General features: G+C 33.7%; 1 protein-coding gene across 1 annotated transcript in view; it reads left to right on the top strand.

Moving 5' to 3' along the window:
* Nucleotides 1-7,981, top strand: part of LOC144965235 (E3 ubiquitin-protein ligase ubr3-like) — a 46,983-nt gene extending 39,002 nt beyond the window's left edge. The window contains 3 exon segments of the mRNA XM_078900345.1: nt 98-307; nt 951-1,090; nt 2,120-7,981. Of these exon segments, the coding sequence (XP_078756471.1) occupies nt 98-307; nt 951-1,090; nt 2,120-2,237 (468 nt within the window). The 3' untranslated portion in view covers nt 2,238-7,981.
* The last annotated feature ends 4,519 nt before the right edge of the window (nt 7,982-12,500 follow it).

The raw sequence follows: 12,500 nt of genomic DNA, 5'->3' as shown, positions 1-12,500 counted from the left end.
AGGTGAGACTAAAATTGTGCCTTGCCTGCAAAAGGATAAAACAGTGTTCCACCCCAATGCTTTTAAATGTACTTGTGGTTGTTTGTTTTTTTCTCAGAGCCTTCTTCAGATGTGTCCGTTATGGCAAAAGCCATGCCTCATCCAGCTCCCAAAACGATACTACCAGATATTTCAAATGTACCGCTCCACCAAGTGCCCAGAATGTAACAAGACACCAAAGGATCCTGCCATTTGCCTTGTCTGTGGACAATTTCTATGTTTCAAAGAAAATTGCTGTAATCTCAATTTCACATTTGAGAGTGTTGCGGTAAGGGTTGAAGTAAAAGGAAGGAATTTGGTTATTAAGATTTCCTCATACCAAATTGGGATAAGAATTATATAAGGAAGCTCCCCTCTTCTAAATTGGAAGCGAGAAAAGAGTAGATGATCATGATCTTTTTTTTTTTTTCACTTATTGGACATTTTACTTCTCTTCAAAATATATGAAATATATTATTGACAAAAAAAATAAAGAAATAGTGTTGGAAACAAGACACCCCCTTGCGATACTCAATGTTTGATTGAATATTGTCTGCTTAGTACGACTTGTATTTTTACAAATGTATGAAAAGATGCTTGAAAAACATTATCATCATTTCTATAGTTACATGTATAAGGCAACTTGATGTATTATTTGATATGTGTGTAAAGCAACCTAATTGATCATTTTCACTTGATGATTTTGAAGAGATTTTTGCGCTCAGATCAGAAAAATAAGACAATAGGCTACCGATGAAATAACCCTTATTCTTGCTTGCATTTATGTTTCATTCTTCTGATTCTTTATACCAATTAAATTTACTATCCATCTATACCATTAAGATATGTGGAATCCTGAAAGTTTGCACCCATGTCAACATAACAAATTGTGTCATTTAGCTTGATTTTTTTTTTTTACCATTCATCTCCAGCACTCCATTCAGTGTGGGGCGGGGACAGGCCTTTACCTGCTGGTCAACTCTAGCATCATTGTGGTGATCCGTGGGCCCAGGGCTACCCTGTGGGGATCTGTCTACTTGGATGAACATGGAGAAGAAGACAGGGACCTCAAGTAAGTCAATAAAAAAAACGAAATTCAGATACAGGATTGAGACACCATCAAAATTTGATAAAAAATTTGGGACTGTCCCGATTAAATCAGTACAAACATCAGGTCTGTAGTAGTAGTTGTAGTAGTAGTAGTAGTAGTAGTAGTAGTAGTAATAGTAATATGGATAGTAATAATAGTAGTAGTATTACTGGATAAGTTTAAAATCCAGAACAGAACGATTTAAAAATTCCTTTGCATCAAGTAGACTTTCTTGAAGTGACATTAAGATGAAGATCAAGGACAGTGTCGATGGGTGAACAGTGGGTGTGAATATATTATACATAATTATAGAGGATAAAAAGGTTACTGAATTAATGTGATATGAGAGAAGAACATTTGTTTGTTTGTCTGTGTGCGTCTGTGAAGGAGTGAGTAAATTAAATAGAGAGAGAGGAAGAGAGAGCGAGAGAGAGAGAGAATTTGTGAGATATGAGAGATTTTAAATAATGTTTTGTTAAGCTTTTTGTTCGTTTACATCTATATCATTTTATTTCTTTCTTATTTTTTATTTGCTTAATTATTTTCAGAAATGCATTAGTCTATGGCAATACCCCATGTAAATTTACAGAAATGGATAAATAAAGTTCATCTTATCTTATTAAAAGTAGTAGTAGTAGTAGGAGGAGGAGGAGGAGGAAGAGGAGGAGTAGTAGTAGTGGTAATAGTAGCAGAAGTTGCTGTTATTGTTGTTTCTGTTGATACTGTTATTATCATTATTATTATTATTATTATTATTATTATTATTATTATTATTATTATTATTATTATTATTGTTGTTGTTGTTTTTGTTGTTGTTGTTGTTGTTGTTGTTGTTGTTGTTGTTGTTGTTGTTGTTGTTGTTGTTGTTATTATTATTATTATCATTATTATTAATAATAATAATATCATCATCCTTTTCATCATCATCATCATCATCATCATCATCATCATCATCATCATCATCATCATCATCATCAGTATTATTATTATTTTTATTATTACTTTCTACAGGAGAGGAAAGCCATTGTTTTTGAGCATGTCTCGCTACCTTCATTTGGAATCACAGTGGCTTTCACATAGTCTTGATCACTCATGCAAGCGCTGGATTTGGCATCGAGACGCCCTCTAATCTTTTGAGTGTTCCTTTTCTCGGCTTAAAAGAAACAAATTTTTAACGTGGTGTAAATATGCTAAAGTAGAATGCATTTCATGTGATGATAACTTGATGAGATAAAGATTGTGTCTTCAATTCTCACTATAGATTTGTGCTCTAACTGAATGAACCTGCTCGCTGTATCATATGCAAAGTTTGGATAAAATGGTCAAAAAAATCACTTATTGATCTTATGCGTTTCAGTAAAATACTCACCAGATCTGCCTGACAAAAAAAATCGTAACCAACACTCAAAACTAAAATTATGTGTAACCTTAAATGTTTATAGTCTGTTGGATATAATTAGGTGAGAACTAATTACCTCTCTGGTGATGTAAAACATTAACAAAGTGTTGAATGACGTCAACTTCACTCATTCTATAGCTCTGGTGAGAATTTTCAAAAGATATTTTTCTTTCTTTTTTTTTTCTTGTTGACTGTTGGTGTTTAAGACTGTAAATAATCAAATATGCTAAGAATGTTATCATTGTCTAGTCTACAACTTGTTGTTATCCATGATGCTTCTCAAAAATGTGAGATTGTTTTTCCTGCACTTTTTCATCCCATACTCTATCTTAAACTTCTATCAAACTCATCCTCATTGAATCAGTAATTCAAAGCTTTACTTTATAAACTCTTCCATATTTGAATTGTATATAAACTCAGTCCAGTCTGTTCATAAAACATCAACTGAAAAATTCATGAATTTAAATGCTGTTTTTTGGGGGCAGAGAGTCAGCTAGCATAAATTAACACTACAAAATGACATTGAAGCTGACATTGAAGTTTGGAAGACATCTAGACGACAGAAATGCGAGGTTGTCACTCATTTTGAATTGCTACTCATTTAATTTGACAGACAGCAAACATTAAATCCCAATTCTTGTGAAAGTGCATTACAGGGGTTGTAGATTTATATTTTAGCTCTGGATAATGGACAATTGGCCCCTTCACACAAAGATATTTTGATTTAATTTCTTTTTTTTTATGTAGTAGAGTAAGAAGGTGGAGGAAAATAGATCCGTTCTTTCTCTCTTTTATTTTTCTAGTTACTTATCAGTTGTAAATTTGTTGGGGTTTTTTTTTTTTAATTCCCTACAGTTATCAGTTGAAAATAAAGAGTTTTGATCATAAAAATAATTGAATAAAAAATAATTGAACCTTTGTGTTTCCTTTTCTTAATGATTGAACTCATTAATAAATTTTCCCCAATTATTCTGCAATTGTCATTTCAACTGTGTTATGAACTTTTTTGTGATTCATATTTTAGCTCTGGATAATGGACCCTTGGCCTCTTCACACAAAGATATTTTGATCTAATTTTTTTTTTTTTTTATGGAATTGCTAAACTACATAAAGGTGATCAAAAGGGGCCTATCTCCTTACATATGTGACGTCTCAAAAAGGTATTGTTCAAGGTGGTTTAGGTGCTGGAAATTGCATTTATAGCCAAAATATGAGACTTGCGGCACCCTCTCCAACCCAACATAACAGTAGATTGAGGCCTTGTGTTACATATAATGATCATTGAGTGGCCAAACCATGGAGTTCTAATTCAGATATGTTTAAAATGCACAATTAAACCCAACTCAGTATAGAATGCTAGGCTCTTGTGGAAATGTTAATATGTACAAATCACGGAAAGCAGGCATTGGTGTAAGGCATGCGGGAGAGTTATGTCTGACATTGATAGAGATGAGACCTTAGTAACACGAAATGTTAATCAAATAAATGTTACCACGTTAAATTAAAGACAAAGAAAAACCTACTTAAGCCAAATGCATGAATAACTTTTACTTAGTTTCTCATATCCGTTTAAGTGAATCGAAGTACTTTTGACTCAGCAAAAGAGAGAGAGAGAGAAACTGGAAGGGTGGTGAAAAAAAGAAAGTTTAATTTTTCTATTGAACCTCTCCGTTTTGTAGATTATTTAGGTTAGGTGGCCAGTATTTACAATGCACCAATATTGACATGCGTTATTTCTTTCAAACTCTTTATTATTTAAATGTTTTACATTTTATATTATTACTCATAGGTTAGGTGGCCAGTATTTACAATGCACCAATATTGACATGCGTTATTTCTTTCAAACTCTTTATTATTTAAATGTTTTACATTTTATATTATTACTCAGGGCTTTAAGCCCAGTTTAATTCTCAAAAGGAAACAATGAAGATAAATGACAATGTTATTGTTCGGGAATGCTATCAATTTTTTTTTTAATGTTGTTTGAAGCTTTGCATGATTAAATAATGAAATATATATCTTGATGATATTGGATTCACAATTTGTAAATTGTATGCATTGTATTAAATTTGCAAAAAGGTGTTTTGTTTTGGGTTGTTTTTTTTTTTTTTTTGGGGGGGGGGGGGGGTTTCTTTGTGGGTTATTTTGGGTTTTTTGTTTTGTTTTTCTTAAGGGGGAAGGGGGTTTGTTGTTGTTTTAATTGGTGACATGTTGAGTCAGGAGTGATATGATTGTTTTTAGGTCTATAAATATCTTATACCCATTTATCTCTTTCAAATTATACTGAAATTTCAAAACCGTCACTTGGCCTTCACAGTGAAACTTTGCCTCATTGGATTTAAACCCATTAGAGTAAATTTAGTTTTGCGGTACTTAATTTCATTGATACAAAATCAATTCTGTTAACACGAAAATTATCTTAAAAGAGGCAGAAAATACTCTAAATGTTCCAAATTCACAGAGGCAAATTATCCCCATTTGGCAAAGTTACCCATTTTGACGGTATGTTGATTACAACATATTCTAATGGAGTGAGAATATTGTTCTGCAATGTGATAGTGGTACTCTCATTTTGTTGTTTTTCATCAACAAGAGAGGTGGTTAGTTCTTATCACATTCCATCTACAGAAGAAAAGCAATTAAGTTTACAAATTATTCACAAAGACATGGGTTGTGTTGGCGATGGTGACCTTAATAAGAACTTGGTATTGTTTTGCCTGCAAGAATGTTATGAGACTGACTTAAATCCATCTTCACTATTCGTGCATATATTCCATGTATTAAGTTCAATATAAAGGCTATAGACTATAGACGAAATAGAGTTCAGAAATGAATCACTGATTTCTGTTATGTGGTAGTAGGAGTTTATTTGAATATTGAGAAGGGAAGGAGGGAGTAAAGAAAGTTAAATTTGGATACCCTTCCATTTTCATTCCGCAGAAGAGAATTTTTAAAATTGAACTGTATTGGAAAAAGAAAAAGAGACCCTTTTCATAATTGACATTTCAGTTTTAAAAGAAATCTTATCTCCATCAGAGGAAATATGTACAGATAGGTGTCACGGGGTATGGGATATAGATTGCTCCTCTGATAAGTATGCAACACTTCATGAAACTGACCATGTGTATTTTGGATTTGTGTATGTGTATCTGTATATGTGTGGTGTTAAGGGGGGTGTATATTTAAACTGTTCCGTGTTTTTATGTAATAGCAATATTTGATCATTGAGCTACTATTCTGAAAAAGCATTGACAGCTGGATGTGGTCAGTTACCGTTTTGGGATGTGGACCAACATACACTATGAATTGCCTTTTTTTTCTTTTATTTTCTTTTTCATAGTGGTTTACAAGAATTCATCGTTGGGACTTTAAAAAAAGCATTAACGAGCCGTTTTTGACTGCCTGTTGGTATATTTGACAGCTTTTGCATTCATTTGCTGAAGCTTGATTTAAGGTACAATATTTTATTACCATTCGAATGTTTGTTGAAGTTGAAGCTTCTAAGCCCAGGGTAGAGACTCTTCACTTCCCGTGTTTGCCGAGATGGTCACCCTTGCTGTCTCTTTTTTTCCCTTCTTTGTCCTTGTCCTGAAATGAGACTATATAGGATCCATACCAAGAATGGATGCGATGCACGTATCTGTGGGAGATTTATTTATTTTTTCTTCTTGCATCTGTTTAAAACAGTCAAAAAATGCAATTCAAAACCCCTACCCAACGTTATTGGGCTCAAATTCTGATAAATATTGCGTTTTTCTCAAAACTGCTATCTAATCACCATAAACATTTTTGGGGACTTGACCATTTTTTAAATTTTGATGCTAGAGCTTTGAAGTTGAAACTACAATGGCTGATATGTTACTACAAATAGCTGGCAACTTCTTTGCTTTTGTTTTTGTTGAATAGTTTTGGGGCAATATTTTCTTTAAATATGGGTTGTGTTGGTGATGGTGACCTTAATAACAACTTGATATTGTTTTGCCTGCAAGAATGTTATGAGACTGACTTAAATCCATGTGCGAGGAAATTTTATTCACATTTTTTTTTAAAATATTTCTTTAAGCCTTTGAGATTGAATATTTATAAAATTAAGTAGCTAGCTATTTACAGTATGCTTAAACTTACATAACAACATTTAAAATCAAAATCAAAGAATTAATAAAATGGTGGAGTCCCATAAAACTTGTTTATTTTCCAAGATGGCCACCATTTCCATGGCAACGAAGAGATTTTCATTTATTTTTTACCAAAATGTTTTTTTTACAAGATACCTGATGTTTAATCATCAATAATTTGATGAAATAGTCCCAATTAAGGATTTTTGTATTTTTAGTACCGAGCCCCCTTAAAGTCAACACCTCTTTTTAGTCCAAAATTGTCTGTCCTTAAGTTTGTTCTAAACATTTGCATTATGCCTTGTGCTTCTTATTCTATTAAATTGGTTTGGATCGAATGTAGGACGTGTATTCAATTAGAAAGTAGGTCAATTGAGTGTAGTCCTTGTATAAATCTATTGAAAAAGAAAGGTGTAATTTCATAATTTAATGACCTGAATTTTCCAATTTTAAGATTTCTTAATTTTTTAAAGTTGTTTGTTTCCGTTCTTGAACAATGCAATGCAGCTAATACTTTTAGTTTTTTTTAGTCCCTTTTACTTTTAGGCTATGAAATTATTGTCATTTCTTCTACAAAATTATCGCAGACATAGCAATGTTGAATCAAAAATTAAAATAATGTAATTAACTATCGTGGGATGATGAGCGTTGCTTTTCATCACAAAATTTCGTTGCTAAGAATGATGTAGGCCTACTATTTGCTTATACCATTGGGTGATGTTGAAAAGATATAAATACACTTATGGCTTTTCGCTTATAGCTTATGACTCGTTTTAAAGCATGGTATCTTGGCAGTTACATATTTTTTTAGCTGATTGTATTTCAATATGTGCGGGTGGTTGGATGGGAGCATCACCCTTGAATCATATACCTATGATGTTCGCATGGGTGTACGATCGGATAGTGATGTCGTTTCTTCTTCTCTTTACTAGCCTATCCTGCTTCTTAGGTTTGTGATTGTATTTTTGACAGGGGATATTTTTTTTTCTGTAAATCTTCTGCCTGTTTGTTCTTGGTTATTTATAATTTAGCTTATGATATCTTTAGGTTATGATTTTGATTTACATTTGTACTATTTTTGTTAGATTGCTTGTTTTTTTGTTTCAGCGGTCTCTCATATAACCTCAATTGTGTTGGAAGAGACCTAAAGCAACAAACAAACAAAACAAAAAAAAATATTTCAATATGTGTGATTCCCTACACTCATTGAACATTAATGTTTTGTATGATTATGAGTATACACAATTTGAATTTATAGTGATTACTTACCTTCTTGTTGACCACATGTGTTGACCCTACAAGTTAACATAAATTTGGTTTTGTGTTGGCCATAATAAATTAACGTTACTACAGAATAAATATTGTCAATGTGTTGTTTATTTTTATTATACTCTGGAAATATTTGCTCTTAGTGGGGTCTTCTGACAGGGCAGAGAGATCACTTTCTGTGTCTTCTCTTCTATCCCCTTTCCGCGTTGCTTTCTGTCTTGGCTCTGGATTGTTTTATTTCGTGGTCCTGGTAGGGAATCTGAGCAAGGAGGAAGACAGACAAATGGATTGTACGTCTTTTTGAGAGAAGAATGTTTATTTTAATCTGTAAATCATCTTTCTGTCATCAAAATTGGTTTGAATATGTTGTAGTTTGTAAACATTTTGAGTGTATACTTCATAGCGGAATCTTTCGCTTGTGCATGTATGGGACTTTTTGGTAATGCCAAAATAGGCACATTGGTGGGTTGATTGTAGAATTTCTATACCTTATTTGAACCATTTCCTTTGTCTTGTTTTGTATTTGGAACTTCAGATCTACAAGTTTTGCTCTATCAGCTTCCCTTTTACTGGCGCTGAAATGGACTAATAATGTCTCAAGTAACGTAAAACCCCTATTAAACTAAACAAAATCAACGATTTTTATCCTAGATAAATGCTTACAAAAAAATAGTCTCATCGGTTGATAACCGCTAAGGTAATGTTAATAAATGTGATCTCCTCTATCCCTCTCCCTCTCTCACAATGGTTGTATTACCCTTGCTTCCTTACATTCCATTTTTACCATGGGAGTGAATGAGACATTTTTTCCCTAGGTGGGGTCTTCTGACCTCCCACAGTAGGCCGAGAGGTCACTTGCTGTGTCTTTCTGTCCCCCATATCTTTTATTTCTTTCCTTGATTCCTTGTTGCTCTCTTCGTTCTTGGTTGAGATTGCTTGGTTTTTACCTGGTTTTTAGCAGGGAGGGAGACAGTCAGTATAGTAAAAAATATTATAGAGATGATATTTTTTTCCCCGGTAAATCATCCCTCTGTCATGTTATATGTAATTTTATCATGAATACTTTTGAATATATTGTATTTTGTAAACATCTTTTGCTTGTGCCTGGATGGGACATATGTAATGTCAAAATAGGTAAATCGACGGATTGCTCGTGGAATCCTCTGTTCCCTATTTTAAGCAATTACCTTAATCTTGCTTTGTTTTTGTTTTTTTGTTTTTTGGTGCTTTTAACTTCACATCTACAGATTTTTCCTGTATCATCTTTCTTTTTACTGGCGTTGAAGATCAAACAATCGAGCACCTTAGAAAAATAGAACACATATGGAGACGTGTTCAACAGATCAGAAATAGGCCCATGAGCAATATCCGTGCAGCCAGTCTGAATCCATCTATAAGTCCCACACTGCCACTGCCACACATTTTTGAACAATTTTAAAATATAAACAAATAACGTGACCTTGACTAAGACCCTTTTTCGATCAAGAAACTTTTTATTTTCAGATGGTTTTCCTGTAAATCCTGTAAAGCAAGGATGCAAAATACAAGAAAAAACCACCCCAAAAAATCAGTCTACCTCGACTGGGGATCGAACCTAAAGACCTTCTAGATTACCGGTAATCAGAAGGTCTGAGGTTCGATTCCCAGTCGAGGCAAACTGATTTTTGAGAAATTTTTTTCTTGTATTTTTACTTTCTTGCTTTGTCTGGCACCTTTTATACACACTTGTTCAGATCTTTGTCTCACTCCGGTGCCTGCTCCCTCGTTACTCAACCTGTAAATCATTGATATACGTGGTTGTTAATAATTGATATGATATGAAAGTTGTGGACTGTGTCCGTCTGACAGGGATCCAGGGCCCATGTCTTGATAAAATGGTATAAACCCACTCTTGCTCTATGAACGTTTCCCTTCCATTATAATTTCTTTTTTTTTTTTTTTTTGTTCTTTCTTACGGTTACTCTGGTACAATATACCCCATATACAGACACATTTGGATTTCCAAAAGGCCTTTGGCGGCGTCAATTTAGATACAATGTAGACTATCCTCTCTCCATATGGATTTCCAGACAAAATAATCGAGAGTGCTAAAAGCGACAAATAAAGACACCCAATGCAAAGCAAGATTTGGAAAGGGCAAAGATACAAAACAATCATTTAGCAGAAGAACAGGCCTTGACTTTGCAGACGACATCATTACGCTTGTCACTACAATGAAGAACTATAAAAGAGCACTGACGAATTAAGTATAATTCTGAAAAAAAAAGTCGTCCTGATATTTAATCTAAAGAAATGAGAAGCCATATCATGTACACAATGGAATACATATAATATAAAAATAAATGAAGTATCAGTAAAAGTCACCAACTCGTTTATTATTTACATATTTTGGAAGGAGAATCAACAACGACAGAAATACAATTGTTTAAATAGAAATTTGTTTGCGAAAGGCAAATGCCGCTTTAAGACAGATAGCAACCATACTGAACTTGGAAGACCTGAACACAGGAATAATACTAATTATACATAATGCTACGACCGTCCCAGTTTTAATTTATGGAGATGAAATGGTGATAATAATAATAATAATAATAATAATAATAATAATAATAATAATAATAATAATAATAATAATAATAATAATAATAGTAATAATAGTAATACATGGCATTTATATTGATGCTCAATGGACGCTACAAATAAATATACAAAATTTCCATAATATATAAAACCACAATGATATCAATAGCAGCAGTGTATATAATATCGTATCATATCATGAAATTGTAATTGCTTTAACAGTGATTTATAACTAACAATAGATTTTGCTTCTCTTATCCTTCTGGGCAGGTCATTCCACACAAGGGGCCGCCATAAAATGTATAATTATAAATATTAGGAAGGTTGTTGTGATGATGATGATGATGATGATGATGATGATGATGATGATGATGATGATGATGATGATGATGATGACGAAGATGATGATGATGATGATGATGTTGATGACGATGATGGTGATGATGATCACGGTGTTATTGGTGTGCATGTGTGTGTATATACGTCAATATACGTCATGTATGTTCCCTCCATAGAGAATACAGGACTAGAGACGACAACGGGTAGGAAAACGTCATCAATAGTGGCTAGTGAGAGGTCGAGCGCCGCCATTTTCTTTTGTGTGGAATCAGGGACGCTGTGCGATTTAATCTCTATATGAATGACTTTGACTGAGCTCGATTAACCTTGATTTGGGGACGGAAAATAGAAAAAAAGGCCAGGTTTATGATGATAAACCAAATTAGACATTAAACTACACTTTTACTTGTACATTTAGACTTGGCTCCAATGACCGGGTTTATATTAATAACTTTAAAAAATATTATGAATAATTTATAACTCCCTTATTTGTGGGGCGATTTTGTCATTCGTGGTATCAATTTTATTGTAATAAAGAGATAGAAACTTGAGAGCTATTTTTTTTCTGACGCGAAATTATTACTTTGTAATTTTAGCACTAAGAAAAGTAGTTGGTAAATAAATTCGGTACACCTCTTTGATCTACCGCCACCGTCCATTCGTGTAGAATTGTGAATCTCACCGGCGATGTATTACGCTATTGTTACGCAAGGAATATAACACCTTTTTGAGTAGGCCTACAAGCTAAAATCTAAAAGTAAAAAATATAATTCTGAGGAATTTGAAAGTCACTTTGTTGAAATCAGTTTGAAAAAAGAAGAACATTGGTCCTTATTTCTGAAAAATCGGTTGAAAACCAACTGTTTTACGAAGAAATTAGATTTGCATTTGTTTATTTTAGCTTTTTTTAGCAACTTTTTTATCTATCGGCCGATTTTCTTGATTTTTATATCATTCTTTATATCTCAATGAGACGAGATCTGTGATATACTTTGTTTGTTTCAAATGTAACTAGAACATAATTTGGCTTTTTTTTTAACCTATCAACCGTGCCTGGATAATATATTCAGCAACGTGGTGATTGTGACGCAACTATGCCATGAGCGTCTTCTAGTGTTTCAACGATGGTTCAGTTCATTGTTGACGGCTGTTGACGGCTGTTAAGCCATGAGTGACCGTAGAAAACGAAAAGGCGACTGCAGACATCAAAGGGTAGGCTTATATCATCAAAGGATGTCTACATGATTGACATGGCCATATAGGGAACTCATTATCTACTCCCCAATAAAGAATCTGAACACGAGAGGTCGAGCGCCGCCATTTTCTTTTTTATGCAACCAGGGACGATTAGCCACTAAAAAGAGGCTGTTGCCTGGTCTGCTCCTAGTAGTCTGTGGTTCCCTCTCTCTCTCTCTCTCTCTCTCTCTCTCTCTCTCTCTCTCTCTCTCTCTCTCTCTCTCTCTCTTCCATTCGTTCCTCTCTGTATGTAAGAAATTAGTATATGCAACAAAGTTACATACATGAATGATACATACATAAATATATTTTGAGTCCAAATCACACTCTCTAATCTCAAAATAACATACATGCACACACACACACACACACACGCGCGCGCGCCACACATTCATATACACACAGCAATTAACCGTTCTTTCACCAACTATCTATAGATATAACGAAGTTGACG

The sequence above is a fragment of the Berghia stephanieae genome, chromosome 2 (genome assembly GCF_034508935.2).
Source record: "Berghia stephanieae isolate SIO BIC M18660-M18661 chromosome 2, UCSD_Bste_1.3, whole genome shotgun sequence".
Classification (NCBI taxonomy): domain Eukaryota; kingdom Metazoa; phylum Mollusca; class Gastropoda; order Nudibranchia; family Aeolidiidae; genus Berghia; species Berghia stephanieae.
Note: the sequence above shows the minus strand (reverse complement) of the source record. Positions and strands in the feature narration are given on the sequence as shown.